This window comes from Aulonocara stuartgranti (genome assembly GCF_965226115.1).
Source record: "Aulonocara stuartgranti genome assembly, chromosome: 14".
NCBI classification, from domain to species: Eukaryota; Metazoa; Chordata; class Actinopteri; order Cichliformes; family Cichlidae; genus Aulonocara; species Aulonocara stuartgranti.
This window is the reverse complement of record NC_138950.1, coordinates 28,614,015-28,641,978: the sequence shown is the minus strand read 5'-3', so window position 1 is coordinate 28,641,978 and position 27,964 is coordinate 28,614,015. Positions and strand designations below refer to the sequence as shown.

Genomic DNA, 27,964 nt, shown 5'->3' with positions numbered 1-27,964 from the left:
TCACATGAGATCTTCATCTCTTCTTCTTTGTCAAGTTCGTTAGTGACAGACATGAAGGTAAAACCCACTTTACGTGCTTTTTTCTTTACAATAAAATGACGCAGTGGAAATTCGCCCACAATTTGTTTTATTTTGAAACGCCCGAAAGGAAATGGTTTTTTTCCGACCCCACGGTGACTTGACCGACTTCGTCCTGCTCTCCACTGTGGATTTACATACCCTGATTTCCGTGGGACTGGGAAGAGAAGGGGGAGGGCGGTGAGCCTTTCAGGAACTGAGGAAGCAGGCGCAAACGGCATAACTTAACAAATTAACAACTTGTGTGCTCGCCGTCGCTTCTGTGGCGCCTCCTGCCTTCTGTCGGAATAACGGCTGCTTTTCTGCTCTTCTGGCTCTCTTCGCTTCTCTCGCTGGATCATTTTCCTATACTGGAGGAGGGCTGGGAGTTTTTTCGGAGGAGACGGGAAGCAGCTTGAGTTTAACCCGGTTGGAAGGGCTGTGGCCATGGCCGGGGGTGGTGGTGGCGGCGGCAGTGGGGCTTCTCCGTTGGGCCACGCACCGCCGATGTGGTATCACCGGGACCTGAGTCGAGCGGCGGCCGAGGAGCTGCTTGCCCGAGCCGGTAGAGACGGGAGCTTCCTGGTGCGGGACAGTGAGAGTGTCAACGGGGCTTACGCTTTGTGTGTACTGTAAGTAACTTCGTCGGCCTCGTTGTGCTTTGTTTACCTTGGCTTTAGCTAGCACACATGACCAAAAGGGGTCATGGTGTGTTCTCTGTAATTCTGCAAACTTTATAAACTCCTCTCTTTCTGTTTTTTTACTCCATCATTAACTTTTCTGCAGTAGACGCGATCAAACTGTAGCTGAAGTGTGCCTAGCAAAGCGTTAAGTTGTTTGTTTACTTTCTTCTGGAAGCCAAAGACAGGGATAGAGAGACTGCCTGTCTGCCCTGCAGTGAAACCCCAGCATGGCACACAACTTTAGGGCTGTCCCTGTCTGTCTTGTGTCTGATGTGGTCGCCTGCAGCGCCCTTTTTACAGGACTCTGCTGCAATCAGCCTGCGGGCTGTGAGCAGTGGCATTAAACTGAATGGTCGTGGAGGTAAATATAAGCATGCATGGGCTGGTGAAGCTTTGCTTTAATTTGAGGTCGGAGATGTGGTGAAAGAATGGGCCTATCCGAGGAGCTGTACATAATATAGTATATCATGAAATGACACAATATCAAAGGACAGTTAAGAGCGTCTGTACTTAGAGGGAGTTAGGGCAGCCACCTTGTTAAATAAATGACGAAAGACTGCCCATTCATTACACAATGGGGACTTTTCCACCAAACACCTACATGTGTAACAGTAACACAACAGTGCATTCACCTGAGAAACTGATGCAGGAACAGTGCTGTCAGTGTCAACAGTGGTTGAGGCAATGTTAAATGAACCATGGCAAAGGGGTGTTTAACTACAAATGACTAAAAGGACTTACAGCCACACACATAGAATACACACTGTTCAGGTTCAGAGAAATATCAGGCCCCTGACATTCACTTCACCTACATCCCCTATCTGATAAGTTTACCCCATGCTGAATCCCTGGGTGTGTAGTTTTTACACATGTAGTATACAGCTCATATACATCACCTGCTGATGGACTGCAAAAGAATTGAAACAGTGAGCTTGTTCAATCCACAAAAATTTGAACACTAACTTCTTTTAAAGTAAGCAAGTCAAATAATCACAGCTTATGGTGCTTCCTCTGTGATGTCAACCAAAAATATCAAATATCTTTTTGGGCTTTTGGAAAGTGCAGCTAATATAATGCAATATTTTTTTTGTTATGTAAACTGATTGCTGCTATGGTCATGCGTTCTCACATCTCTTTTAAAAGCGTATAGTAGGTCAGATATGTCACCGCTAATTGTGCTCGTCATTCAGTGGGTCACTCTATGACCGACAGCATTCCTCGCATCCATGCATCATTAGTTTCCGGATTTATTAGTGCCTCCACCTCTCCCTTCCTCTCCCCTTTCACCTTTCACAGTACTGACTTTGTTTCATCTCCAAAACGAAAAACAACTTCCAGGCAAATTACAGACAAACAATGCGAATGTTGTTTTTAAATCCAGAAGTTTTGGTTTCACATACACAAAAATAAGATGACAGAGTTTCACAGTTTACCGTACCGTTGAGACAAATGACAGCTACTGCAAGAATTGGCACTAACACGAACAGAAACTGCTATAATCTTCAAAGATGAACTTTTCATTGTTGACATTGTACGCCCGTCGTTTCCCACGTTGGCTGTAATTAAAGCAAGTGGTAAGTCAGAGGGTTTTTTCCAGCTTAGAGGAAGGCCTTTGACGGATGACTATCCGAGAATAAAAATTCCTTGTATTTGAATACAATGACTCACATGAGCAACAAAAAAAAAGAGAAGTAATTTGATTCTGAGTGCAAATCGGGAATGTCAGAAGCAGTTTGACAAAATGTACACATATCTTTTCAATAATTACGCTTACCTAGTGGCGTGTGTGACAGTTGTTGCGATTCATTGCTTGCCAAGAAACCCAAGCTTGAGCATTAATTATGTGCCTATATTACCCACAAACAAGAAGATGAATGTGCAATTTAAAATAAAGGTGGAGCATATTTGCTGTAAAGCATTTTCTCTGTGAATGTTATTGTGAGTGCGAATCGCACTGATTAATTGAACATTATTTGCAAAGCACCCTTGTAGGCCACTCACAGAGATGAACCAGTGCTGCTAGGAAAACCAGAAAGAAGTGGCTCACTTCTCGAAAACACGGATGACTTGGTGTTTCCCAGTAATGCCTCCAGCTAAAGAGAAAACGATTCGATGGTCAGACAAGACATTTATTTGTCGCCTTTGTCAAGTTTTGCACTCGCTGCTGTGTAAACCAGCGTTTCTGGGAAGTAAAATGTGAATCAGCAGATGTGTGGAAAGGTTTAACCATCGAACGGCACACTTTTTTTTTGTCACAGGGCCAGCGTGCCACTTTGGATGCTCAGAGGGCTGATGTGAGTGAAGCACATCCGCTCAATGTTTTCTTTATCTCACATTCACCTGATCACTATACCCCCCACTTAATCCACTGAAATGGTGCTTTTAATTCTATTATACAGAATTAAAAATAAAGTCCAATGAGTACGAATGTGACTTCTTTCAGTGGAATATACAGTGGACACCCACGAAATGCACAAACCAAGGATTTGTTTGTTTTTTTACCTGACAAGTCTTTTCAAAGTCGGACGTGTAACTTATAGACAGGGACACACACACTTCCTTTTTGAGGTCTTAGGAGACCCTGGTGCATTTAGGAAGTGTTTCCACTTGTTTCGACTGGCTGACTCTTGATACTTTCGTTAGCCAAGCATTAGCCTTTCACTTCCTCTTATAGTGACTTTGGATTTTGTGTGTCTGCATGCAAGTTTAATACTCGTGTTTAGTATTTGTGAGCTATGAATGTTTTAATTTGCGTGGATGCAGTACGAGTCCAATGTAGCATGTTAAAGCTCTCAATGATTAGCACACAGTTCTGTAACATCATTGGCTTACACATTTTAAGACTCTGTATAAGACGGGAAAGGTGCCGGCAGTGAGATGAGCTTATATGCTAATAGTTTTGAGTGTATGCTAGTCCCTGTCTCTCAGCTGTTTTCTGTTTTTGCTGTCAGGAATACAGTCGTTACTATCAGTTTAACACGTCTTAACTTGCCAGGGTTCAGGATGCCTCTGTGTACCTGTGTGTATGTGTGTGTGTGTGCATTTCAAACGTACAAGTTTGTGTGCAGACATTCCTCACGTAGAAAGTGTGTTTTGCTCTTTGTAGAGTTTTCAAATTCTCCTTTTTTTTCTAAACTTCTTTCCAGTACACAGAGAATCCCTTCCCATTTAGTCTGATATTGTCTATCTAAGTAATTTGAAACAATATCTGCTGTCTGCTTACTGTCCTTATGTCAGTTGTCATTGAGTGAAAAATCCCTCTGAAAGAGACTCGTTTCTCCTTAACCACATCTTCTTCTTTTATAAAATGTATTTAGCTTGTCAGTTTCTTCAGAAAACAAGACTCAAGTTCACTTTCACATGTATTTTCTGTTTTGCTATGGTAATCAGTTTGTACTTGATGTTGATTGCCAAATGAACTGTCATTACTATTACTACCAACTATGGCTACGCACATTCATCTATCCATTAATTTTCTTCTGCTTAGTCAGTTAAAGTAAAGTGTGGGTGCCGAATCCCAGCTGACATGCGGCGAGAGATGGGGCATACCCCAGTCTTTAACATTGGTGTCACAGAGACATTCATACCTACAGGTAGCCTAACATGCATGTCTTTGTGGACTTGCAACTGCGTTTGCCTCAAGCCGCTTTATGCTGTAAGGTAGTGACCCTAGAATAATAGCAGGAAAACCCCAACAATCATACGGCATCCTTTGAGTGAGCACTTGGCAACAGTGGAAAGGAAAGGAGATGGTCTGCCTCAGACACTTCTCAGGAGAGAAGCCTCCTTTAGCCTAATTCTGCCAGAAGTCTCTTCCTGTTAAAAGCGAGTTTTTCTTTTCCACTATTGATTAGTGCTCACTCATAGGCGGTCCTCTGATTGTTGGGTTTCTCTCTCAATCCCGTAGGCTCTTCACCTTACACTGTAAAGTGCTTTGAAGTGGCTGTTGTGAATTGGTGCTATATAAATAAAACAGAATTGAATTGAATGTTTCCCTCTCGCTAGCTGTGAATTGACCGCAGTATTACTTCCACTTTTCTCACATGGGGGCAACTGGACATGACACAGACTTTCCAGTAGCTAGCTGGCAAGTTAAAGGCTATTCAATGTCCTAAGTGAATGAGTGGGACATTCGCATTCTCACATACGTCTCTGTTTGGTAGTTCAGGGCTGCGGTGCATGAATGGGTATTAATTATGTATTTAGCGGTCACGTGATCAGACAGAAGAGACTGAGGCTAAACCCTAAATCTAAATTCATTGCTCTTCTAAATCCAGAAGAGCGATGGTAATTTCCCAAATTGGCTGCAGGAACATGCCTGCCAAATACGTGAAGGGGGGAAAAAAGCAGTATGCATATATCTATTGTTTGTGCTCATACCAAATATTTCTATGCAGATTTTTTTTTTCTGCTAATCACATGCTCCATGAAGTGTCTTAATCAAAAACAACGTCTCCATAGTGCTATTGTTAGCAATACAGTGATAGCAGGAAATGAATCGTCAGTGTAAGTCACACTGTAGTGCAGTAATACACACAGTATTTACTGTGCTTGTTCAGGAATGGCCTCTTGCATTTTTGGTAGTACGTGACGACAAGGACGGAGAAGGCTGTAAGGAGTAATCTTAGCTTTTGATTGTTGTATTTCAAGGAAAACCTAGTTGGGTTTTGCCAAGATAGACTTCTGTTTGAGCTTTGAAGACAGATTCACGCTGTGTATATTCTTAGAAGAGGTTTCCCTCTAAACTAACAGAACAGAGTGAGCCAGTAGGGTAGTCCTTATCCTTTCACACAGGCCATTGTTGACAACACTCATAAGCTGTATACTGTGAGCCTATCTCTGGCCCACGACAACCCTCACTCTCTTTCTCTGACCCCCTTCCCCTCTGTTAACTTTACGGCCGTTGAAACAATAGTATTTACTTCACAGACCTGCAGAGAATCTCATCAGCTGCCAACAGGAAAACAAACACACAGAGGCACACAAACACATTGTACACCGCAGTGACGCTTGCGTATGGATTTTGTGCCACTCGGTCTTCATGCTATTGTGTTTAAAATGTGACAGGATTGAATGTGGGTTTGATTTTAGAGGAACAAATATTTATCTGGTCCCGTTAGTTTGAGCTGATATGGAGCTATTATTTGCAACAATTTGCAAAACAATGCGCTGTTTATGAATTCGGTCAACGTGGGAACTTGTGCTCGGTTCAACATTTTGCTCCTTTTCAGCGCCTAAATTTAAAAATTTTTGGATATTACTAGAGTAGCTTTGCATTTTTACGCTTGTGTGTAAAATAATCTTTTTTTACTAAAGTCTATCTTAAATGGAGTGTTTATATTATTTTTTATTTTTTGACCAGGAAGTGAAGTGAGATAAAGAATCTCTTTTACGAGAGCTTCCTGCTCCGTGATAAGCAGCGTTAACCTAGTTTTTTTTGTTTTTGTTTTTATAAACGGGAGAATATGAGTGTCCTAGTAAACGCCTGCACAAGCATGAAATCATGCAAAATCCACACAGGACAGTCCTGCCAGGTTCAAACCAGGACTCTCTTGTTGTGAGACAAAAGTTAAATCGCTTATTTAACAACCAAGTCCAGAGGTTTAAAATAATAGTGATTTTGCAAGTGCAAATCAAAAATCATTAGTTAATTCTGCAGCATGACAATGATGAAGCTCCCAAAATGTTTTTTTTTTTTAAGATGCCATTAAAAGTTCAATACAGGCCCAATCATTTTCCTACAAATGCTATTTAATAACCAAGTTAAACATCCAACAGCTCAAGCAGACTGTGACTCTCGTTGGGATCTGGTCATGATCAAAACCATTTGCATGGTGGTCTGAGAGGAATGTGAGAAGCATCACCAAACAAAAAGTTTAGTTTTTAACTTTCTTATACATTGTTGTTGAGATCATTTTATTTTTATTCCAGTCCGTGTTTTAGCTCCTGCAGCACACTGACCTGGAAAAGCCGGAAAAGCAGCTGGGTTTTGAATTCCCAACATGGATTTATCCCTCCCTCCATTTATACACACACAGGCATACTGTAAATAAGCGTGGTGTTGAAGCAGAAGTTTAAAAAAAAAAGACTTTGGTGTTAGGCTGGAAACTTCGAAACTTCTGAACTGAGAACACCAATGAATCAAAAACCACAATGTTTGCTTGGCAAATCAAAAATTTTGCGGTCGGTCCACTGGACCGGCAGAAGCACAGGCATGAAAATCATTAAGCTTTAGCTTGTGGCTGTGGGCGTGTAGTCACGCCTGGGCCAGCCGCAGTGTCAGAACATTGATCTGTGATTGGTCGATGGGGGAGAAAAAGGAGCCTGAGGTTCAGTCAAATCAGTCTGATTTGCAGTGGTTTAATGCAACAGAGGCGTACTTTCATTTATCATTTAGATTCTGACGTCTACTCCATTTTAGTTTTGTTTTTAACTGTTGTCAATACTTTATGATGTACAAACACTCAGCTCTGCTTTACTGTACCGTGCTACTGTAAGTATAAAGCATGCTCACTGTGACAGACAGCAACAGGTTTAAGCTACGCCGTCTAAACCCTCCTCACTCCCATGCATACAATCACACATGCTGTCCACTAAGGTCGAGTACAGTGGTGTGTGTGTGTGTGTGTGTGTGTGTGTGTGTGTGTGTGTGTGTGTGTGTGAACTGAAAATAAAGATATTCAAATTTACGTAGAGTCATAAAAAATAGAAAAAAATTCTCTGTACTTCTGCGTCCACCTGTGTTTTATTTCCACTTCATTTGCTGCCACTTTCTGCCCTTGTCCTCTCTTTGATTCAGCTCCCCTGACTTCTTTTTACTCTCTCTTTCTTTGCCTGTAGGTTTCAGAAGCACGTCCACACATACAGGATATTACCAGATGACGAAGGTTTTCTGGCAGTGCAGGTACAGTAAAGACACTCTCACACTCGTGCTTTCAGCAGCAGCTGGCAGGCAGAGATGCTTTCGTTGGCTCTGAGCTCCCTCTCTTACACACACACACCAACAGCAGGGTCTTTGTGCCTTGTGCTCAACAGCTGTGAATACCAGCTACCAGCAACCTCACACACGCGAAACACAACACAGGGCTTCGAATCATGTGGCCACAGCACAGCTGTCTTGTCTCACTGCTGTATGAGTTTTGGGGTCTTCAGCTGTGACGCTGAAAAGTCTCATTTTAATTTATCCGATTGAGTTTGTGGCTTCTTCCTGGTTTGAATTATATTTAGCCTACAGGGCTGCAATTGCTTACAAAACATTCATTGTGGAACAATGGAGGCTACCAGAAGGTTGGGCAATGTGACTTCTTGTAGCCACGGTGTTTGGATGAACTTAATGCATCTGTCTCTTGTTTCCCTTCCTTCCTCGCGCTCTCAGACCTCTCAGGGCGTGCAGCCTAAGCGGTTTAAGACTCTGCCAGAGCTGGTGTCATTGTACCTGCAGCCCAGCCAGGGTCTGGTCACCACCCTGCTTTACCCCGTGGAGAGAGAGGAGACAGCTGTCAGTGACGATAGGGACTATTCCGGTAATTTCAGAGCTAACGCAAACACACATGCCCAGATGGGGTGTCCTCGTCATCGCATGTTAACCGTGACGTTCTGTGTACTTCTGACTGGTAGATGGAGAGGATGAGAAGCCGCCCCTCCCCCCTCGCTCTTCCTCCACCTCCACTCCCCCTGGACCAGACACACCCACAGACAGGTACAAAGTCCACAGAGAGAAACATCTGATTGTGTCCTGTTTATAACTGTAGGGAGCTTAATCACAAACTACCTGCAACCACCAACCGCGTCACTCGGAAGTCACGGAAGTCACACAGGGGAAGTATGTCGCTTCATTGTGAATTATGTCACAGACGTATTGAAAATCACATAATCTCACACATGCTCACAAAAATAATAAGGAAGCGTTATTATGGTGATATGAACACGCACGTTACTCAGTGACTTTGTTTGTTCCAGTTTATATGGCTACACACGCACGCGCACACAGATTATCAACTATTAAAAGCACTCGTTCACACAACTTCATGCACGCTCATTAACACATACTTCCTCTCTGTCTGCATTAAGAAGGTAAACCACATCCTGCTAGAAACCACGGCGTTCACGGATGGTGTGCGGCTTTGATGAGGTGCGGGCTCTAGTTGTCGGGCGCACACAGACGCGTACATTTCAAATCCCTGTCAGTTAATAATACTACTAATAAATTTTTGACATTTCCCTTATGTGATAAATAAATACACTTTTACAGTTTTTTCAGTGGGAACCAAACCACTTCACACAACAGTTGGTGAAGTAACAGAAACTTATGCATTACCTAACCTTGGTTAAAGTGTCAGCCAGTGAAACAATATCTTCCTTTCAGTTCTTTTAGTTGTTCTCTCTCGAGCTGCCATAGAAGGAAATCAACAATGCAAAATGAGCATAAAATGCATTACAGTTTAGAGGAAGTAAAGGGAGCACACATGCATGTCCTTTAAAAATCCTCAGGGACTTTGCGTGGTACAGCAAAATATAGCTTACATGGAAGCCATGGTGTGGATCGTATGAAAGGGTTGTAAATGCTGAAAATTAGTCTGTAAAAGGTGTTTTATTTTTTATAGGTTGGCCCTTTGCCAGTTCACGTGGTCCAGGGTGTCCATGAGTGTTCAGGCGGGCATAATTTAGCTCAGAGGAAGTATGTGACTCTTTAAAAAAAACAAAAAAAAAAACAAAGTCGCGACTACACAGATGCCAACTCTCTCGCCGACGGGCGCACACACTCATCCTACTTCTGGCAAACTGTGACGTCCATCTTTATTTTCCTTTCCAAGGGGTGTGGAGCATCTGCAGATTTAGCAACTATTCTTTTTTTTAAGTATCACCTGGAACTTTAAATAACTCCGTGTGACTTCTAGCAGTAAATGCATCAATGTAATACTACAGAGCAAATAAACAAAATCAAGAAATATGGCAGACAGAAAACTGAACGGTAAAAAGCTCTAAGTAGGCCCCAAAATGTTTTCATGCTTATGTCATGCCTTTACAGAATTACTATGGTGCAACTTTGCCCAAGGCAGTGGAGAACACGTGTGTATAAAATGTGTAGCCCATCGTCAAAGCTGCAGTAGGTGTTAATTTATAAAAGACAAAATGTGGAAATTTACAGGCCCGTCTTGAAGCTCTCCCTTCTACCCACAGGTATAGATAGAAATAAGTAATTCTTGGCCTTTGTTCCACTGCAGCTTGCGTCCTACATTGGTTTCCTGTTTGTATTACTGTTCTTTCACCGCTACTTTATACCTCTCACCTAATCTGTTGTTTAAAAAAACAGAAAATGAAGCTAGAGAAGGGCGATGCGACCAAAAATATTTATCACGATATATAATTGACACGAGACAAATTACTTTACAACTCCACAACTTTATTAGTGCAAAAAACCCCATCAATGTATTTTCACTTAAACAAGCAGCTTTTATGTGCATTAAAGTTATATAAAAATGTAACAGTGCAAATGCAAATTCTTTGCTAACAATTTAAGCAAAAGGCATTTCCAGTGGAAATTGGCCGACATATCCTCAGCATAACCATGTATAATATCCACAAAACTTAAAAAAAGGTTATACACACACAATACGGTAATGTTATGTTGAAGCACAGTACGTATCACTCCACCAGGCTCCTGCCTACGATAGCCGTAATGCTCCGAAAATCCATCAAATCAATCAATCAGCTTAGCAAAGTCGTACTAAAACATTTGACAGATTTTCGAGCGCCGTGCACATAAAATCGTTTCGAGGTCAGTAAACACAACCAGAATTCATACATAAGGCACACGGGATTATAAGGGGCACTGTCGATTTTCAGAAAAATCAAAGGATTGATTTTAAGTGTGCCGTATTTTCCAAAAAACAAGGTAATAACGGCGGCCCGCTAGCACGTTCTACCAAAAATAGTGCTTTGTTGTGTATCTGACAGATGAAAGCCAAACCAGTTCCAGACCACTGAAGTTGCAGCATTTTTACAAACCAGTTCTGGTTCATCTATTTCATTTAATGATCCGCTTTCGCCCTTCTCATTCTGCGTCGTCGCCATGCTTTTTACGCCATGTGCGTATAAAAACAAAGGCACTGCGCATGTGCGTTTTACCCATATTCTATCGCGATATTTCATTTTCTTATCGTTGCCCAACGTTATACCGGTATTACTGTGAACGGTATGATATGACCCAGCCCTAAATGGAGCCCAGAGGAGACACATCAAAGAGTCTAGTTTTCTCTCAATCACTTTAAATAAACGCCACTAAAACTTTTTTATTTTGTTTTTTTTCCCTGAACACACCAAAACCATCTGTGCCTTCCTGGACTTTAAATCACTAATGCATCGTTATTATTTGAAGCCTCCTTGTATTCTCATACACATACCAGCATTTGGAAATGATGTTCATGTGGTGGTTATAAATGGTTTCTTTGAATATGTTTTAGTACTCCAGCAGCTAATGGCCTGAGCACCATCTCCCACGAGTATCTGAAGGGCAGCTACGCTTTGGACCTTGAAGCAGTCAAACAGGGGGCCTCATCCCTGCCTCATCTCAACAAGACACTAGTGGCCTCCTGCAAACGCCTTAATGGGTAAGCAGCAGCACATCTGCACATGTGCAATATTTTAGAAAGCTGTCAAAACGAATTTAAAACTGCAAATCATACTGGTATTTAATAGGCAAGTAACACACTGAATTCCCTTTTTATACCCAAATTTGAGCACAGAGACCTGAAAAAGTCAGAAATTAATCAAATATAAGATTGTAAAAAAACACTGTTATCTGTAATTTGGCATTAAAAATAATAATGCACTTAATAGCTGTTCCTCTTTTTGTTTTGTTTTGCATTTTGTTATTTAAAAATATCATTATAATTAAAGAGCTTGTACAGACTGGTGGGTTGTGCATTAAAAGACACACAAAAATGATTTTGGTGATTATGAGTATAATTAATTTAGGGCATCTGTGGCATAAACCTTACATTAGTGGTGGTCTAATAAACTTGTGAAGCATTGTATATTATGTAGTGTTATATTCTGTCGGTTTCCTGATTGACTGACTGCCAAAGATTCACACCTCTCGGCCCACAGAGCTATCTGCTTCCTTAAATCAGCTCTAGGGTTTTTTTTGGGGTTTTTTGCACGTTTAAACACTGTGATGATCCGCAGGAAATCAGCTTGATTTCAGAAATGTTACTGTATGAAGACATAAGTGCAGAAAGAAGCTGTGAGGTAAATATGTGAATCTCTCTCTGCTCCCTCAAATAGAGAGGTGGATAAAGTTCTGTCAGGCCTGGAGATCCTGTCTAAAGTGTTTGATCAGCAAAGCGCTTTCATGGTCTCCAAAATGATCCAACAGGTACAGGTACTCTTCGCTTTTTTTAAAAGTGTGTGGTTGTGTGTGTCTTTGTTTGCGCAATCGCAGAATCTTACCCTCCTTTTTATTATCCTATATCCCATAACAAACTGTTACACGCGGTGATTTTATTATTTTTTCCCTTACTTTATCACACACATGTAAAAGCCTTGGTAACTTCTTAACACTTAACAGTGTTGTTATTAAAGCCCTTCTTCCAGATCATAGCTAAAATTATTATATTTGCCAACCCGTAAAGTTGAGGATTGCTCGCTTGTGGTGGGCTTTACGCTTCGTTTCAGAGAAGATAGAGTGTGAGTCATGATGTCCTTTAAATATCCCCGTAGCGCTCCTGCTAGAAACTTGGTATTAAGGAAAGCTTCTGTATACAGAACAGGCAAATAAAATATATAATCTGATTTTGCATGCATGTGTTATTCTTTGTAATTAAAAACATTTTCGTGTGGTTGGACAGAGAGTAGAGCCGATTAGTGGCCCAGCAAAATTCTTGATTTGAAGTTCAGGAGTCACTTTAGTCATCAAGCAAGGACTGACAATGAGTTTGACTAAAATTTGAATAAAAACCGATTTTAGGCTGGTTTAGACTGAATAGCCTTAAGACTGCTCTGTATATAAGTAAGTGTGTTTGCTGTGCAGTTTTAAGGCTGCTCTTTTTACATGCACTCTTTTTGCGGATTACATGGACTCTAATGGTTTTTTTTTGTCTCCATCAGTCAGTGAATCAGGGTGGAGACCAGGAACTGGAGAACCTTGTGACCAAGTTGGCGATTCTCAAAGACCTGCTGTCCTCCATAGAAAAGAAGGTACGCACAGACGGCACATTTAACAGCTGTGATGGACAACATGGCGGCTATTGTTTTCACTTTGTGAGTCATCAGGAAAAAATGTGGTACAGTAGCAGGATCTGCCACGGCTCTGAGTCCTCTGACAGGTGTTTCTGCAATCTGTAAACAAAAGCTTGTCAGCACAGTAGAGTTCAGTGGTGCCAGATGAAGTCATGAAACTTTATTGCTTTGTAGTTGAGATTAGAGTAAAAAATCTAAATGAAAAAGTGAGCATCGAGTGTGAAGATTGGTGTGCTCTCACCTTACTTTCTATTTTCTCTATGTACTTAGTCTAGTAGTTTGGAGATGGTTTGTTTAGATAACCCTCTCCATATGATGGATCATTTGTCTAGAAGCCCTGCAGGGTGTGCTTGTAGCGCAACACGTGACGTTCTCTCCTTTTGAGGCTTTTACATACAGCACATATAAACCACGCAGAAGGAAAGAGACAGGGTTGGGATATCGCTCGACTTCCCTTTAGAAGCCCTACAAGTCAGCAAAGACCTGATGTGTCAATGAGAGTCTGAGACTTTACAAGTAGAAAAGTGGACCCAATACGCTCATGTTCAGGTTACTGTTTTTATTCTTGGAGTCGGCTAGAGTAACTGTCCATGATTCACAGTTCAGAATAACCCTTATTTATATTACAAACACAAGGTTTGAGACTCGTTTTAAGGATGATGCCTTCGTTTCACATTATAAAGAGCCAGAAGAGAATAATAATAATAATAATAATAATAATAAATTAAATCTCCTGTTTACAAGGTGCACTGTGTTCTACTTTGTTCTACTTTGTCACTTGAGAGGGGGGGGGGCTTTCACTGGCTCGGGAGGAAATGGCCTCAATGTAGTAAGGCTACATGTCCAGACGATGATACTGGTTCCACCTTCCCTGCTCCTGTTAGATCACATCCAGGAAATAGGAAACCTTTTCCTTGCTGACACAAACCCTGAGACTCAAAATGTTACAGTTTTATTTTCTTTTTTTTTTCTGTACCTTATTCTTATCCTCCAACTCTCTTTTTATTCTGTTCTTTAAATTAATTGTTTCTCCACCTGCGTGTTTGCCTCTTTCTGATACCCCTCAGGCCCTGAAAGCTCTACAGGACATGAGTTTGACCTCTCCATGCTCCCCCCCTCCTCTGCACTCCATGCGTCACAGCAAATCCATTCCTGTGCAGGCCTTCGAGGTATGCACCGACATCCACCAAACATGCACGCCTACATACTGTACTTCATTACCGGCTGTCTCACTGCAATGTGATGTAGGTCAATATCATGGCAAATGAAATTAAGTATTGCCCTTAAAGTCAAATTGCTCCCTTCTGCCAATTTGGGTAAGCATCTTTTTAAGCAATCTTTTTTTTCTTTCTTTTTTTGTATGTAGAAAACCCTGAGATTTATTTTCTGTATTTAATTTCTGAAATGTTATTGTCAGGCAGTGGTATTTAATATGACAGATGGCATAAACTGAAGTAAAATAGGCTAAAAAGTCATGCATTTCTCAGCACAGGAATTTTAGCAGCAGATGTGATGTGAGGCCAAAAGAATGTTTTTGAAATGCATTTCCAGCTTACGTCATCACTGTCGCAGCATTTTATCACATTTCCTTGTAAAAGCATGAATTTAAGTGAGGCAGTTTTGATGTGCTGTGTATAAGACTGTAATAGTTTTATTATGAAAAGTACCAGCTGCATGGAGTGCAAATGTTAATGCTGAAGGAAGACTGAGAAAAGGAAAAAAAGGAGCACGTTAAGATGATATAAATGGCTTTCACTTTGAGAAAAGTGGTGAACTAAGTGTGAAAAGGGTAGAAGGAAAAAATGTCAGGGAGGACGTGGGGGAAGGAGGTGACACACAGAGTTGAGAGATGAGTCGAGAGATGCTTGATTGAAATATTGGCTGTTGGCTAAGCCTGCGTTCTCTGTGGCGACATCCTTTCAGTAGTTTCCTGTTGCACACAAGTGCTACGCTAAGGAGATGCGGCGTCTGATCTGCCTTGTGACACCCAAACACAGAAGCACTCAGTGACTCAGAGTAAGAGTGAGTGTACGCCATCTGTTTAAACTTTTTTCCAGTCTTGCGGTTCTTAGTAAGACCTATACATCAAAAAAAATGCGTGTGCGAAGAAGCTGGTGTGTTGCTAAAGGAGGTTGGCAGTTTGGTGGCCGTCTTTCTCAGTTCCTCCAGTCTGTCTGCTGAAGTGTCCTTGGGCATTACACTGATCCTCAAATTGCCCCAGATAACTGACGTGTGAAAGAAAGTTTCTCTATGAATAGAATCAGATCATCTCTCTTTGTGGATATGAATCTAAAACCAGAATTTGGATATTTACTATGATCATCAACATTTTATTCATGCGTTTTCTCATCTTCGAGGCTGCGTATGACTAAAGTAGATCTAATACTGCTCTGTGCTTCGTTTTAGAGACCCCTGGTGGAGGGTAGATTATCTCAGTAGACACATAGGGTTTACAGAAGCATGCTCAGTATGCGTTTAAGTGAGTTTACTTTCTCCTGTGGCTCATTGCAGGTGAAGCTCGACGTTTACCTGGCGGAGCTGACGAAGATCGGAAAGAGTCAGAAGTACACGCTGTCTGTGGACGTAGAGGGAGGAAGGCTGGTAGTAATGAAGAAGGTGAAGGACAATCAAGAGGACTGGATCACCTACACACATGACAAAAGTAAGGATTGGGGCACCATTCACACAGAAAAAAGTATGTCCATTATAGGATTTTAATCTCGCCATCCAACTTGAACCTTCTTTAACCCTCCAAATCTGTTACATGACCTTTTTTTCCCTGAATTTATCTGCAACTTCCCATCTCTAACTCGCTGTCCGTTCGCCTCTGTGTCTTTCAGTACGTCAGCTGATCAAGTCTCAGCGGGTGCAGAATAAACTGGGCATTGTGTTTGAGAAGGAGAAGGATAAGAGCCAGAGGAAAGACTTCATCTTTGCTAGTGCCAAGGTCTGCACACAAGAAACAAATGGACACATAAAACTGCTATTTTACAGCTATTCATAGATAACTTACAGTTAACATGCCGCCTTCAAACTGAAGATTTTGCAGTAACATTGCCAGAGTTATTGCACAGGCTTATATGCATTTCTCTGCTATGAATTCAGTCTGCACTGAGACTCTTTGTACAAAATTAAAAACCTGCTGTTAATCAGTGAGGTAATGTTGTCATGTGCACCTGTTTAGCTGTTCGTTAATACAAATATATAATCAGCCAATCATGTGGCAGAAACTCAGAGTATTTATACATGTAGATATGACAATCACAACCTACTGAAGTTCAAAGTGAGCATCAGAGCAAGGTAGAAAGGTGATTTAAGTGAGTTTGAACATGGCATGATTATTGTTGCCAGATCTGGGTGTTTCAGAAACTGATGATCTGCTGGGATTTTCCCCCACGAACCCATCTCTAGGGTTTACAAATAATGGTTTGAAAAAGAGAAGAATAAAGAATTAAGTCAGTTGTGTAAGCAAGAGGGGGTCCAAGCTGGTATTATTAGCAGAGTGTAACCAGTGACGTGGTTGGTAAGTGTATAGAATATAAAGATGTTCAGAGGAACTTCAGAATGACGGCTATCAGTGGCATCATCCGCTCACTGATGTGTGTTTGTGCCAGAAACGGGAGGCGTTCTGCCAGCTGCTGCAGCTGATGAAGAACAAGCATTCCAACCAGGACGAGCCAGACATGATCTCCATCTTCATAGGCACCTGGAATATGGGTTAGTCACACTGAATGACTCGCCTTAATGGCTACAAATACATCTGAAAATGTTCAACGAGAAAGGAAACAGTTTGACCTTTTTCCTGTCGCTTTAGGCTCTGTACCTGCACCCAAAAACGTGGCCTCGTGGGTTTTGTGTCGTGGTCTCGGGAAGACACTGGACGAGATGACCGTCACCATCCCTCATGACCTGTATGTGTTTGGCAGCCAGGAAAATTCAGTGTGCGATCGGGAGTGGGTGGAGTCACTGCGCGCCCTGCTGAAAGAACAGACAGAACTGGATTATAAGCCGGTAAGGAAAGAAAGCCAACTGTTTATGGCTTGATGAATGTGTATGAAGAACATAAGGAGGTGTTGCGGATAACCCTCAGGCGAGTGCTGTTGTTGTACTTGAATGAAAAAAAGTTGATTTTTTTTTTATTATGCAAATGTCATCATGTTTAGAAAAAGACAAATTTCCCACATTAGTTCTTGTCTGATCGTTTTTTCAGAACTGCATTTTTATGTTTGACTAATATGAGAAAAGAAACATTTTAAAACTTTTGTTTTATTGTAATGCATAGTTATAAAAAAATTCCTGTAAAAAATACAATAATTTCAAAACCTTAAAAAACAGAGTTATTTTTGAGGTTACACAACTTTCCTTTATCCTCTCCACACTTTAGTTCCTGTAACAAATATAGAGCTAAGTATAGGACTGTCTCTATACAAGCAGAAGTTTTTGCGGTTTGCATAAAAATGACCCTGTTTGAAGGGGAAAAAACTGAAGACAAGGGGGGAAAAAGGCTATTTCTGCATGGTGCGAAAACAGAAATGATGACTGTAGGTTCCTCATTGTGTCTCGTTCTCGTCTGCAGATCGCCGTGCAGACTCTGTGGAACATAAAACTTGCTGTGTTGGTGAAACCTGAACACGAGAACCGGATAAGCCACGTTGGGATGTCCAGTGTCAAGACGGGCATCGCCAATACCCTGGGTAACGGCTCTACTCTGTATTCCGTCTTTGCTATTCCTTCCTATGTCTTGCTTCCTGCTTCAAATGTAGGAGGAAATAGCTCTGATTTCCTGTCTTAACAATGGCCTCCTTGAGCAGTGTTCATGACTGAATCACTTGTTAGTTGATTAAAAAATGTGGGACTTGTATTAGTAAGAAAATGTGAATCAAAATCTAAACTTTCACAAAAATCTTGAACTCATAAGAGAAAAAAAACACAGATTTCCTTCAGCTCAGCAAACTGGAGCCGTTCATTGTTTCTCATATTTTAATATAAAACTGATCACAGCCAGATCCCCGGTGATCCTTTAAAAGTTTCTGTTAAGTAATGCTTGTAATTGCACCTAATTTGCTGTATTTTGATTTAATGTTTGATTTTATGGTTTCTAGGTAACAAAGGAGCAGTGGGCGTGTCTTTCATGTTCAATGGGACGTCGTTTGGCTTTGTCAACTGTCACTTGACATCAGGGAATGAAAAGATTGCCAGGTGCCCAACACGCTCTTATTTTTATTTTTATTTTTTTGTTTGTTTTAAGCCTCTCAATATCAACAACAGAGAATTCCTAAAGCAAAAGAAACCACACCCCCTTTTAATTCTAAGGTTTTATATCAGGAAATAATTCAAAAAAATCATCCGGTCCTTAGCACGTCTTAGAACCAGGTAAATACAACCTTAGATGACATGTTACACTCTGATTATTTATTTTAGAACACAGGACAAAATCCCAAACACAGCAGCAAATCTTCAACAGAACAGCTGAAAAAGAGAAGAATGAAGGTGCTGCGATGTCCCAGTCAAAGTCTAGACCTCAACCTAACTTAAATACTGTGGCAGGACCTTAAAGAGATGAGCGTATACGTGTACAATCATACAAACACAATTACTGCAAGTTCATTGCTGCTAAAATTGGCTCCACAAGCTTCAGAATCAGAGATGCTTTGTTTTTCACGCATAGTTTCTGCATTTTGTCTTTCTTGTCAAATCAATAATGACACTGGGTAATATTCATAATCTAATAATTCATCATAGTAATTGAAAGAGGCTGTGCTTTCTGTTTGCCATAAGTGTAAACTTGGTTTGGTTTTTCATTATAATTTGGTGAAAGCTTGTTTAAATGTCTTCTTACGTGTGACCTTTGACCTCTGCAGGAGGAACCAGAACTACCTTGATATCCTGCGGCTGCTTTCACTGGGAGACAAACAGCTGAGCTCCTTTGACATTTCGCTGCGCTTCACGCACCTCTTTTGGCTGGGAGACCTTAACTACAGGCTGGATATGGACATACAGGTGAAGCAGAAATAAATACAGGCAGCCTCCAAAACGTGGATGAAACTTTTCTGTCTGACCCTGTTTTTTGCGTGTGTGTTTGTGTGTGCAGGAGATTTTAAACTACATTAACAGGAAGGAGTTTGACCCCCTGCTGAAAGTGGACCAGCTCAACCTGGAGAGAGAGAAGAATAAAGTGTTTTTACGCTTTGGTTAGTGCTGGTTATGAATATCCTCACGAGTCAGAGCAGGATGTGTTTCAGTGTACAGAAATATAACAGTAATACCAGTGAAAAGTCAACACTAACAAAAGACTGCTGTCCTTAAAGCAGAGTTTCAGTGGTCTTATAAACACAACCGAAGGGATGACTCACACTTACCAAAAGCACCTGCTCAGCACTCTTGTTGTTCCCTGAATAGTTCACCATCAGCTCTGGTTTTTCTTTCCAGACTTCAGTGGTTCTTAAACTGTGGGCTGTGCCCTCGTGGTGGGGCACAGAGCCACTGCAGGAGGGGTGTAACCAGGGGGGAGGATGTGTGTTACGTTCCCCTGAGGGGTCTAGGCGGGGAGGGGGAAGTAACAAAAGTGACCGGGTCAGAAAAAGGAGTCAGGGAGGCAAAACAGTTAAATAAAACAGTTTTATTGAAGTAATTCAACTAAAAGAGACGGACAAGCCGTTATCACCATAAAAGAAACAAACAAAAACTCAGGCGTCGGTCAGTAAGGCAAAAAGTCAAAAGGAAAGCGCAGCTCACTAGCTGGAAACCACAATACACAGCTCACTAGCTGGAAACACCACAAGACACTCAGCTCACTAGCTGGGCCCACACAAAATGGCACTCTGGCCCAGAGCTCACCTTTCCCTGGGCTTAAATCTCCTTGATTACTGACGAGAGTCAGCTGCACAAAAGGGAAAGGTGGCACCTCAGGCAGAAGAGGTAGTGTGACACGCCCACACAGGCACCTTCAGGAGGAGGCCCTGCTAGGGCCGTAACAATGTGGAGTTAAACAAAGTTGGATAATTATGATTTTTACTGAGAAAGTGAACCGACGTTGGCTGTTTGCTGACATTTACTACACTGGAATTGAACTTGGACCCTTTTTTAATGTTAATGATTAATCCAAACAATAGAGTGGGTGTGTGGACTTGTTTTATCTTCTGAAGTGAGTAATTCAAGTCATTCACTGCTGAAGCCTTTTTCACTTTTAAACATTATTTAATCTTAACTCAATGCAATGAAGTCTGCACTAACACTGTGATCAGTGTGTGATATCACTGGGATTATTTGTTTTAGTAGGTAACTAAAAATCAGCCGTTGCCCTGCAATGTTGTCCAGTGATCCATGATGCCATGTAATAAATCCTTAAATACCAACCGATTACTGAGAACTTGGTCATGATTGCTAACCCGGGGTCATAAATACTGTGAATCGCACCTGCTGTTATATCAAAATTATAAATATTGTTATGAAATGCTAAACTTCGAACCTTTACTGAAGTGGATGTGTGTCTCTTTGCGTGCAGCGGAGGAAGAAATCTCGTTTCCGCCCACCTACCGTTACGAACGAGGCTCAAGAGATACGTATGTCTGGCAGAAGCAGAAGGCCACAGGGGTACGTTCCCTTTCTTACGTCAGAGCCACCTCTGATAAATTCTTTCTGTTCTTGTGCCTCGTCCTGATAATTCTGCTTTTCCGTCTGTCCCAGATGAGGACTAATGTTCCATCGTGGTGCGACAGGATTCTGTGGAAGTCTTACCCAGAAACACACATAGTCTGCAACTCCTATGGTGAGGATCATCAGAAGAAGAAAACCTTCATAATTTCACCTCATAATGCTAAGTGGACAGAAATTAAAGTTGTTGTTTATTTTTGTTTGTTTGTTTTTTTTGCCAGGCTGTACAGATGATGTTGTGACCAGTGATCATTCCCCTGTATTTGCTACATTTGAGGTGGGCGTGACCTCCCAGTTTGTCTCCAAAAAAGGTACAAATTTAATTTTGTTTCCTTTCTGTCACTTCCTCTACTTCCTGGTCTCACTTTATCTGGCTTTTCTTCCTCCCACAATCTTTTTGGAGTTCATTATTGTTATTATTCATGTTATTTAAGCGCTCCGTGTTCAACAAGTGACATTTAAAAGTGAGTGATTAAATACATGCCTGTCTGCACAACCCACACAGATCTTTCCTCCTCTTTCCATCTTCCTCCTCCTCCCTCCTGTCCACATACTTCTGCACAGGTTTGCCAAAGTCTTCAGAGCAGGCCTACATCGAGTTCGAGAGCATTGAGGCCATAGTAAAGACGGCGAGCAGGACCAAGTTCTTCATTGAGTTTTACTCCACTTGTCTGGAAGGTGAGGTGAATGTGATTGCACCTTTGCAGTGACTCTTTCATGCTCATAGACATAAATATAATGAGCAGTCTGACAGAAGGAGTTGCAGTAAAGCAACATGACCCAGAATGGATGCAATAAAAATGTTTTTGCTTCTTCTTATTTGTATCTTTCTCCCTCCCTCCTGGTCTCAGGCAGTCAGTATTACCTTTAAACTAGAATCCATAAAATCCATTTTTCACCTGTGTTGTGCCCCTGCCACCTGTCCACCATGTACTTTTAAATTAAAATGCAATGGGTACCTGAATCCTCACCCCGCTCTTTTCCCCACCGTCTTCCCTTTATCCTCTTCCCCTTCCTCTCGTCCCTGCATCTCTCTCTCTTTGTCTTTCTCTCTGTCTCTAATCCTTAGAGTTTAAGAAGAGTTACGAGAACGACAGTCAGAGCAGCGATAACGTGAACTTCCTGCGCGTGGGCTGGTCCAACAAGCAGTTAACAACACTCAAACCTCTTCTGTCAGAGATCGAGTACCTGCAGGATCAGCATCTCTTGCTAACAGTGAAATCACTGGATGGATACGAGTCCTACGGTATAAAGATTGTCTGTGCTTGTGGTTCTTTGAAGTTTAAAGGGAATCTAGTTTGCTGGAATCTAACAAATCTCCCCCACTCTTTTTAGGCGAGTGCGTGTTGGCTCTGAAGTCGATGATTGGCAGCACAGCACAACAGTTCCACACCTACCTGTCTCACCGTGGGGAGGAAACAGGAAATATCCGAGGGTCAATGAGGGTCAGAGTCCCTTCTGAAAGAATGGGAACCAGGGAGCGATTGTACGGTAATGCATTTTACACTTTAACACCAATTACCTACAAAGAGAGGAGATACTAAATGTCTTTCAAGCTTGCCGCATCCATCACTTGAACAGTTCCTGCCTGCATGTTTTCAAATTTGCAGACAGGAAGTGATGGATCTAGGGTTACAAGCATGTCACGTTTAGTTCTAAAACTGATTTTGTTGCTGTGTTTCAGAGTGGATCAGCGTGGATAAGGATGAGACGAGTGGACCTAAAGGGAAATCTGCTGTGGTATGCAGATCGGGGCATGAGTATGTGAAGTCAGTACACTCTCCTTTTTTTTGCACTTGATTTTTATTTAGAGTTCCCACACGTCAGTGGGGATTTTTCTGTATAGCGTATGTTGATGATGTGCTGGCATGTACCTAAATATCGATGCTTAAATACCTTAAGGGATTGAGTCGTAGCAGTCAGGTCTTTTTGTGAGTTTGTTGATGAATGCGTTTGAACAGCTGAGCCGGGTAACTTCAGGGTTAACCTTGAGTGGGTTTCTTCTTGAGTGGGTGACTTGCACTGATTATAGATCAACAGGTATAAAATCACCACTTGCTGACAGATCTAGTTGCATCACTAATCCTGAAAGAGCTCTCAGATAATAGGATGGTATCAAGATTTGTAATAGTGTCTGAAGTCTGCAGCTGAAAGATTAACAACTAAAACTGTCTCATGCAAATTTGCACCTTATTTTAAAAAACACTCGATTATAACCCATCAGATTCTCCTTAATGATTGAGGCTTTTCTTCCTTCCTTCAAATAGGCTAAACCTCTTTTAAAGCATTACTGGCCATAAGATTTATAGCATGCACACATATCTGGTGCTTTTCCTGATTTATCATATTATAGTTTACTCCTTGCAAAATCAGCCACTCATCTGCTGGTACAATAATCAGTGGGACTGGTCAGATGTTGCCAACATGAACCTTTTCATGTGAATGTGCTGGTACCTAGATCGGGAAACCCTGTGTTTACTTAGACAGTTCGTGTGACCGCTTACCCTAACACTGGCGATCAGGGTGGTGGGGATGTTTTTAGAATCCACAGCAACTCAGACCAGTGACAGAGTTACAGAGCACGTCCCCAAGTGTTGAGGCACAGAGTGCATAAAACACACACTTTGCTGACTCAGAACTCTACACTTCCTCTGGCATTACCATCATGATACAAAATGTGCACCAGGAGCTTCGGTGCATGGGATTCCACACCCGAGCAAATACTGTACGTGCAGTGTGTAGGTGGCCTAGTATTTATTTCTATTTAGATGTATTTATGTGTTATATTGAATATCTGCATTAAAAAAAACACTGATAAAGATGATGCTTGATTATCCTGCACAGTGTGACTTGAGTACGACACAAAACACATTTTAAACCACGTGTTCATGTTTTTGTTTTGTTTACTATAAAATTTGGTCTTTTATGTTTTCTATGAATCTTTATGCAGTCTTCAGAAGTACCGCTACGGCACCTTTAGACAACATTCATTAGTTATTGAACATTAGTTATTAGAAGAGTTTGCCCTCAACAACAAAAGATGGTGTCAACAGACCTCGCACATTTTGATAGTCCGCTGTGTCACACGCTATAACATTGAGTCAGAATGGCAACTAGACACACCTGTAGGGTGCAGTCTCTCCATTTGTACGTTTATCTATTCGAACATCCTGCAAACATCGTGTTAGGAATGTCCTGAAACTGTCGTGACTTCTCTCTTGTCCCGCCTGCTGACTTGTTACGATGTGTTTTGAAAACAGGCCATCTGTGATTCGTAAGCCCCTCGGAGAGCTGGGAAAGGTCAGTGAAGAGGGAGAAAGGAACAGCAAGGAGGAGACCGCTGCAAGGTACTCATGACAGACACTTTCACTTAACACTTAACTATCACGTTAGGTTAGATCGTCTGATGCATTGTTGATGTGTGCAGATGAAAAGAGTTTTTACAACAGTTTCTGTGTTTATAATGAAGACCTAAACAGGACGGATCAGACAGCGATCCATCCATCAGCAAGAACAGCTACAATAATCCTGCCTACTACATCCTGGAGGGCGTTCCCAACCAGTCAGCTGCAGCCGTTTCACCTGAGCTTCTGCCCTCTCCTACCTCAGCCAACCCCCAGGCAGCTAAACCCCCTCCTCCCTCTGCCGGGGCGCGTTCCAAACCCCCCGGCGCAGCCTCGGGGCCCCCTCACCCACGCAGACAGGTTCGTGCCATTAGCGAGGAGAGCTCCTCAGAAGACGATGGAGGTGCTTGTGTTGTTGGGGCACAGGGGGGAGGTGTTGGAAGCACACTGAATCGACCTCCTCCTGACTTCCCCCCACCTCCTCTACCAAAGGGAGCCCTGGAGATGGTTCCCGAGGCCCCCTTCACCAAACCTCGCTCCCTTTACCCCGACCTGGCTGAGGTCAGGATCCCCGCAGCTGGCTCCGCTGCCCACGGAGATGCTTTCAGGCGAGGAGGAGTTGGAGCAGGGGCGCTAGACGACCAGTCGTGCTCTGTGCTCCAGATGGCAAAGACACTGAGTGACAGTGAGTTTCCTGGACAGCCTCCTCGTGCCCCCTCAGCACCGCCTCCTCTCAGGGGGCAGCCGATGGGTTTAGGTCTGGATGCCTGCCGCACCTTCCCACCTAGAAATCCCATCACAGAAAGTATAGCAGAGGATATGCCTGAGGAGGTAAGCAGTTCATGGGAAGTAATTCTGTTCAGTGTAAAACCGTTTCAGAGGCTGGAAGAAGCAATGCTGTGAGTTTTGCGTAGTTTTCTTTCAGGTGACTCCAGTTTTTGTGCAGTTTCTCACAAAAACACGAATATCTTCAACTTTGATGTTAAATATCAAAGCCTTTTACTGTAAGATGTGTCACCTTATTAGAGTGCAGAAAAGTAGAGGCAGTCTTAAGCTCTTAGTAATGTTGTTAGCATAAATGATGTGGCGGATGTGGCTCCTGCATTTAGTGGCTCCTGCATTGCATTTCTCCTCCGCAGGCACTTTGGGGCAGCAGTAGCTCATCTCTGTCTGTGGGGGAATCGTCAGTGGGCGAGTGGCTGCAGAGGCTGGGCCTGGAGCGGTATGAGCAGGGTCTTCTACACAACGGCTGGGACGATTTGGAGTTCCTCAGGTACATGAAGATCTAGGCTTTTATTTCCTCTGATAATGCAACAATAAATAAAAATGAAAGCAGTTCTTCATCATTAGATTCCCTTTTTTCCCCCCTCCTTTTTCCAGTGACATCACTGAGGAGGACCTGGAGGAGGCGGGAGTGCACGACCCCGCCCACAAGCGAATCCTGCTTGAGAGCCTCAGGCAGCAGCAGCAGCAGAAATAGACTGCATCAAACTGGTCCATGACTGGTCCAAACCGGCCTGGTACCACACCGGGCCCAATCTCAGCTCAACTGAACCGAGCTGGAACGTGCCAATCGATGCCAGACTGTGCCTTCTGAGAGAAATTGCACTCCATTTGTACTTTCAAAAACACTTTCTGAACCAACGTCCTTTGATTTTCACATGTACTTTATGTGTGTTGTCCTCATACACGTGGCCTTATTTAATGATAATCATTTCAGTCCTTCAAGCATCACTACATAACTTTGGCTTTTAAATCCAGAGAGGAGATCAGGTCAGACCCAACCTGCAGCTTCAAGTTGGCATTTAAAGCTTGTTTCCATTCGGCCTGAGAATCCTCTAACAGAGGATGACTTTGAGAAAGAGAAAAGAGGGCTTTGAAAACACACCACCTGTGTTGCACACCCTCGCTTTGGACTCTTAACTCATTCACTGCCATTGACGTCTATAGACGTCAATTACGTTTTCAATGGGAGGGGCTAGAATACAACCTCGGGCAGCTTGTCAGTGAACATCAGACTGCTTGAAATGTATTTTTCACAAAAAGCTCGTTTTCTCCCTTTTTTTGGTCAAAACAGGCATTTTTGGTGGAACCCACCACTCTTCTACAGCTGATTACTAAAAAACGGAAAATGGTAGAAACAAGCTTTTTTTTTTGGATGGAAGAAGAGAGTCTGTTCTTCATTTTGGTAGGTTCAGCGTTTATGTGATCATAACACACAGTTTTCTGTGGCTCTTCAAAAATGAGTAAAAATGCTCAAAAACCCTGGCAGTGAATGAGTTAACAACACTGGGTTCTTCCGAGTCTCAGATTTTTCTTCCTCCCACTCATAGTCACAACAAGACATCAGTGGGAATAATTAGAACAGTCGGAAGTAACATCCGCCCCAGAGCTCGGGCAGAGGAACCTTTTAACCTGTGTGATGGAGGAGAGCAGGAAGCGGTGATCGAAAGGAAACTAGAAAGTCAGGCTTAAGTGAGATAAACTCAAATTTTTTTTCAGTTTGTGTATTCAGTTAATGATGTGCATTTATGGTTTTATCAATGTTTTTAATGATAAAGGGAATATCGAGCAAACCAAATTAACCCCGTTAGAGCTGAAGGTGTATTCCACCTGGGTGCAGCATGTTAGGTGACTGTGTTAGCCATCAACTTGTCAAGTCGCCTTTTTTTAAGTGGCCTGTTGCAGCTGGTTGTTATTGAAACAGTCAGTATAGGTCAATAAAATGAGGAGGCTAAATGGTGTAATTAATGCTGTACCAAGGTGAAATATGTCAAAGATTTTAGCAAAGTACATTTCTCATTCTCACATGTTGCCTGTGAAGATGCTGAATTTGAATTCACAGAAGAAAATGTATGTTATTGTTTGTTGCCTTGAAAACATGTCAGCATATTTTCTGCGTTTCATTTTCAAATATATAAATGGAGCAGCGTTCAGGCAAATTGGTTAAGGTAGCCAAATACATGAACTAATTCAACACCAAAACATTTGTTTTCTCTCTGACATTTTACTGTCATTTAGTTTGGGTTTTTTTTTCTTAAATTACTCAACGCATTGCCTAGCTTTAGGATCATGGCACCTTTTACTCTTATGGGAGACGCTGTCAACTGACTGAAAACAGAAAACTCAGGTTTCTGCAGGTCAGGTGCGACGTCAGGGCTACTGTTTCTGGATGTGAGCAGCAGATGGCGCTGTTGCGCCACAAACCTGACCCTGGAAACCTGCGGAACACAGGACGAAGTATGCCAGTAGCGGTTACACTCCTTAGTCAAATTTGGTTTTAGATTTAGTTTTCAAGCAGTTAAAAGTCGGATAGTTTTATTTGTTCATAATTTCAATTTAAAAAAGAAAAGACCTTAAAGAGATGTGACTTCACCTCCACATGCCTAACACCTGCCTTCTTCTAAGGGGGATCACCAACACTAAGATGTGAATGTCATGTGTGTTTACTGCTGTCAACATAGTAAAGCATTCATCTCTAACTCTGTGAATGAGACCTTCATTCACGCCTCAAAGAGAGCCCCCTCCCACCCAAATACACTGTTGAATTATAACCTTTGACTCTACTCGCCTCTTATGTTTGTTTTTTTACAATGTGTCTAATCCTTTAACGGCCCAACCGTCACAGCACAGAGACTCTGGATCTGTCGTTCAGTTGTGTTAAATTTAAGTCTTTTTGAGCCTTTTCAGTGTTCTCAGTGATGTGTGTGTGTGTGTGCGTGTGTGTGCGTGTGTGTGTGTGTGTGTGTGTGTGTGTGTGTTTGTAAGTGGAAAAAAGAGACTTGTTGTTTTATCTGACACTCCATTTCTTGTTGTTTCTTCATGCAGTCTACGTCGGTTATGTTAAATTAATGTAAGTTGTTCACCCATGTATTTTTATTCAATTAAATTGTAATACCCTTACATATTTAAACATGAACTTATTCTCTTGGTTTGTCGTCAGCAAAGGAAGCTGTGAGCTGTAGACCTGCTTCAAAAAAGAGAGAG

At 42.0% G+C, this 27,964-nt stretch overlaps 1 protein-coding gene across 3 annotated transcripts; it reads left to right on the top strand.

Moving 5' to 3' along the window:
• Positions 1 to 26: 26 nt before the first annotated feature.
• inppl1a (inositol polyphosphate phosphatase-like 1a) lies at positions 27 to 27,880 on the top strand. 3 transcript variants are annotated; one of them, XM_082502600.1, is made up of 27 exons: positions 27 to 689; positions 7,581 to 7,644; positions 8,116 to 8,263; positions 8,358 to 8,439; positions 11,204 to 11,350; positions 12,027 to 12,123; positions 12,849 to 12,938; positions 14,048 to 14,149; positions 15,492 to 15,642; positions 15,821 to 15,927; positions 16,595 to 16,697; positions 16,795 to 16,991; positions 17,557 to 17,674; positions 18,083 to 18,179; positions 18,842 to 18,980; positions 19,072 to 19,171; positions 20,485 to 20,573; positions 20,667 to 20,748; positions 20,855 to 20,944; positions 21,198 to 21,311; positions 21,703 to 21,879; positions 21,969 to 22,124; positions 22,318 to 22,393; positions 23,894 to 23,980; positions 24,103 to 24,808; positions 25,117 to 25,250; positions 25,358 to 27,880. In XM_082502600.1, exons 1-27 carry the CDS (start codon positions 505 to 507, stop codon positions 25,455 to 25,457), a joined length of 3,738 nt encoding a protein of 1,245 aa, XP_082358726.1. In that variant the 5' UTR covers positions 27 to 504; the 3' UTR covers positions 25,458 to 27,880. The 3 variants fall into 3 exon arrangements, with proteins under 3 accessions (XP_082358726.1, XP_082358724.1, XP_082358725.1); XM_082502598.1 differs by having other exon boundaries at positions 28 to 689; positions 22,318 to 22,402; XM_082502599.1 differs by having other exon boundaries at positions 29 to 689; positions 12,027 to 12,117; positions 22,318 to 22,402.
• Positions 27,881 to 27,964: the final 84 nt, after the last annotated feature.

What these genes read in the sequence shown, in the direction of transcription:
- inppl1a (XM_082502598.1), top strand. Translation starts at nt 505, where the DNA reads ATGGCCGGGGGTGGTGGTGGCGGCGGCAGTGGGGCTTCTCCGTTGGGC. An exon ending in TTCCTGTGCAGGCCTTCGAG is followed by an intron (nt 14,150 to 15,491) that starts GTATGCACCGAC and finishes GGCTCATTGCAG; the next exon opens with GTGAAGCTCGACGTTTACCT. An exon ending in GACGATTTGGAGTTCCTCAG is followed by an intron (nt 25,251 to 25,357) that starts GTACATGAAGAT and finishes TCCTTTTTCCAG; the next exon opens with TGACATCACTGAGGAGGACC.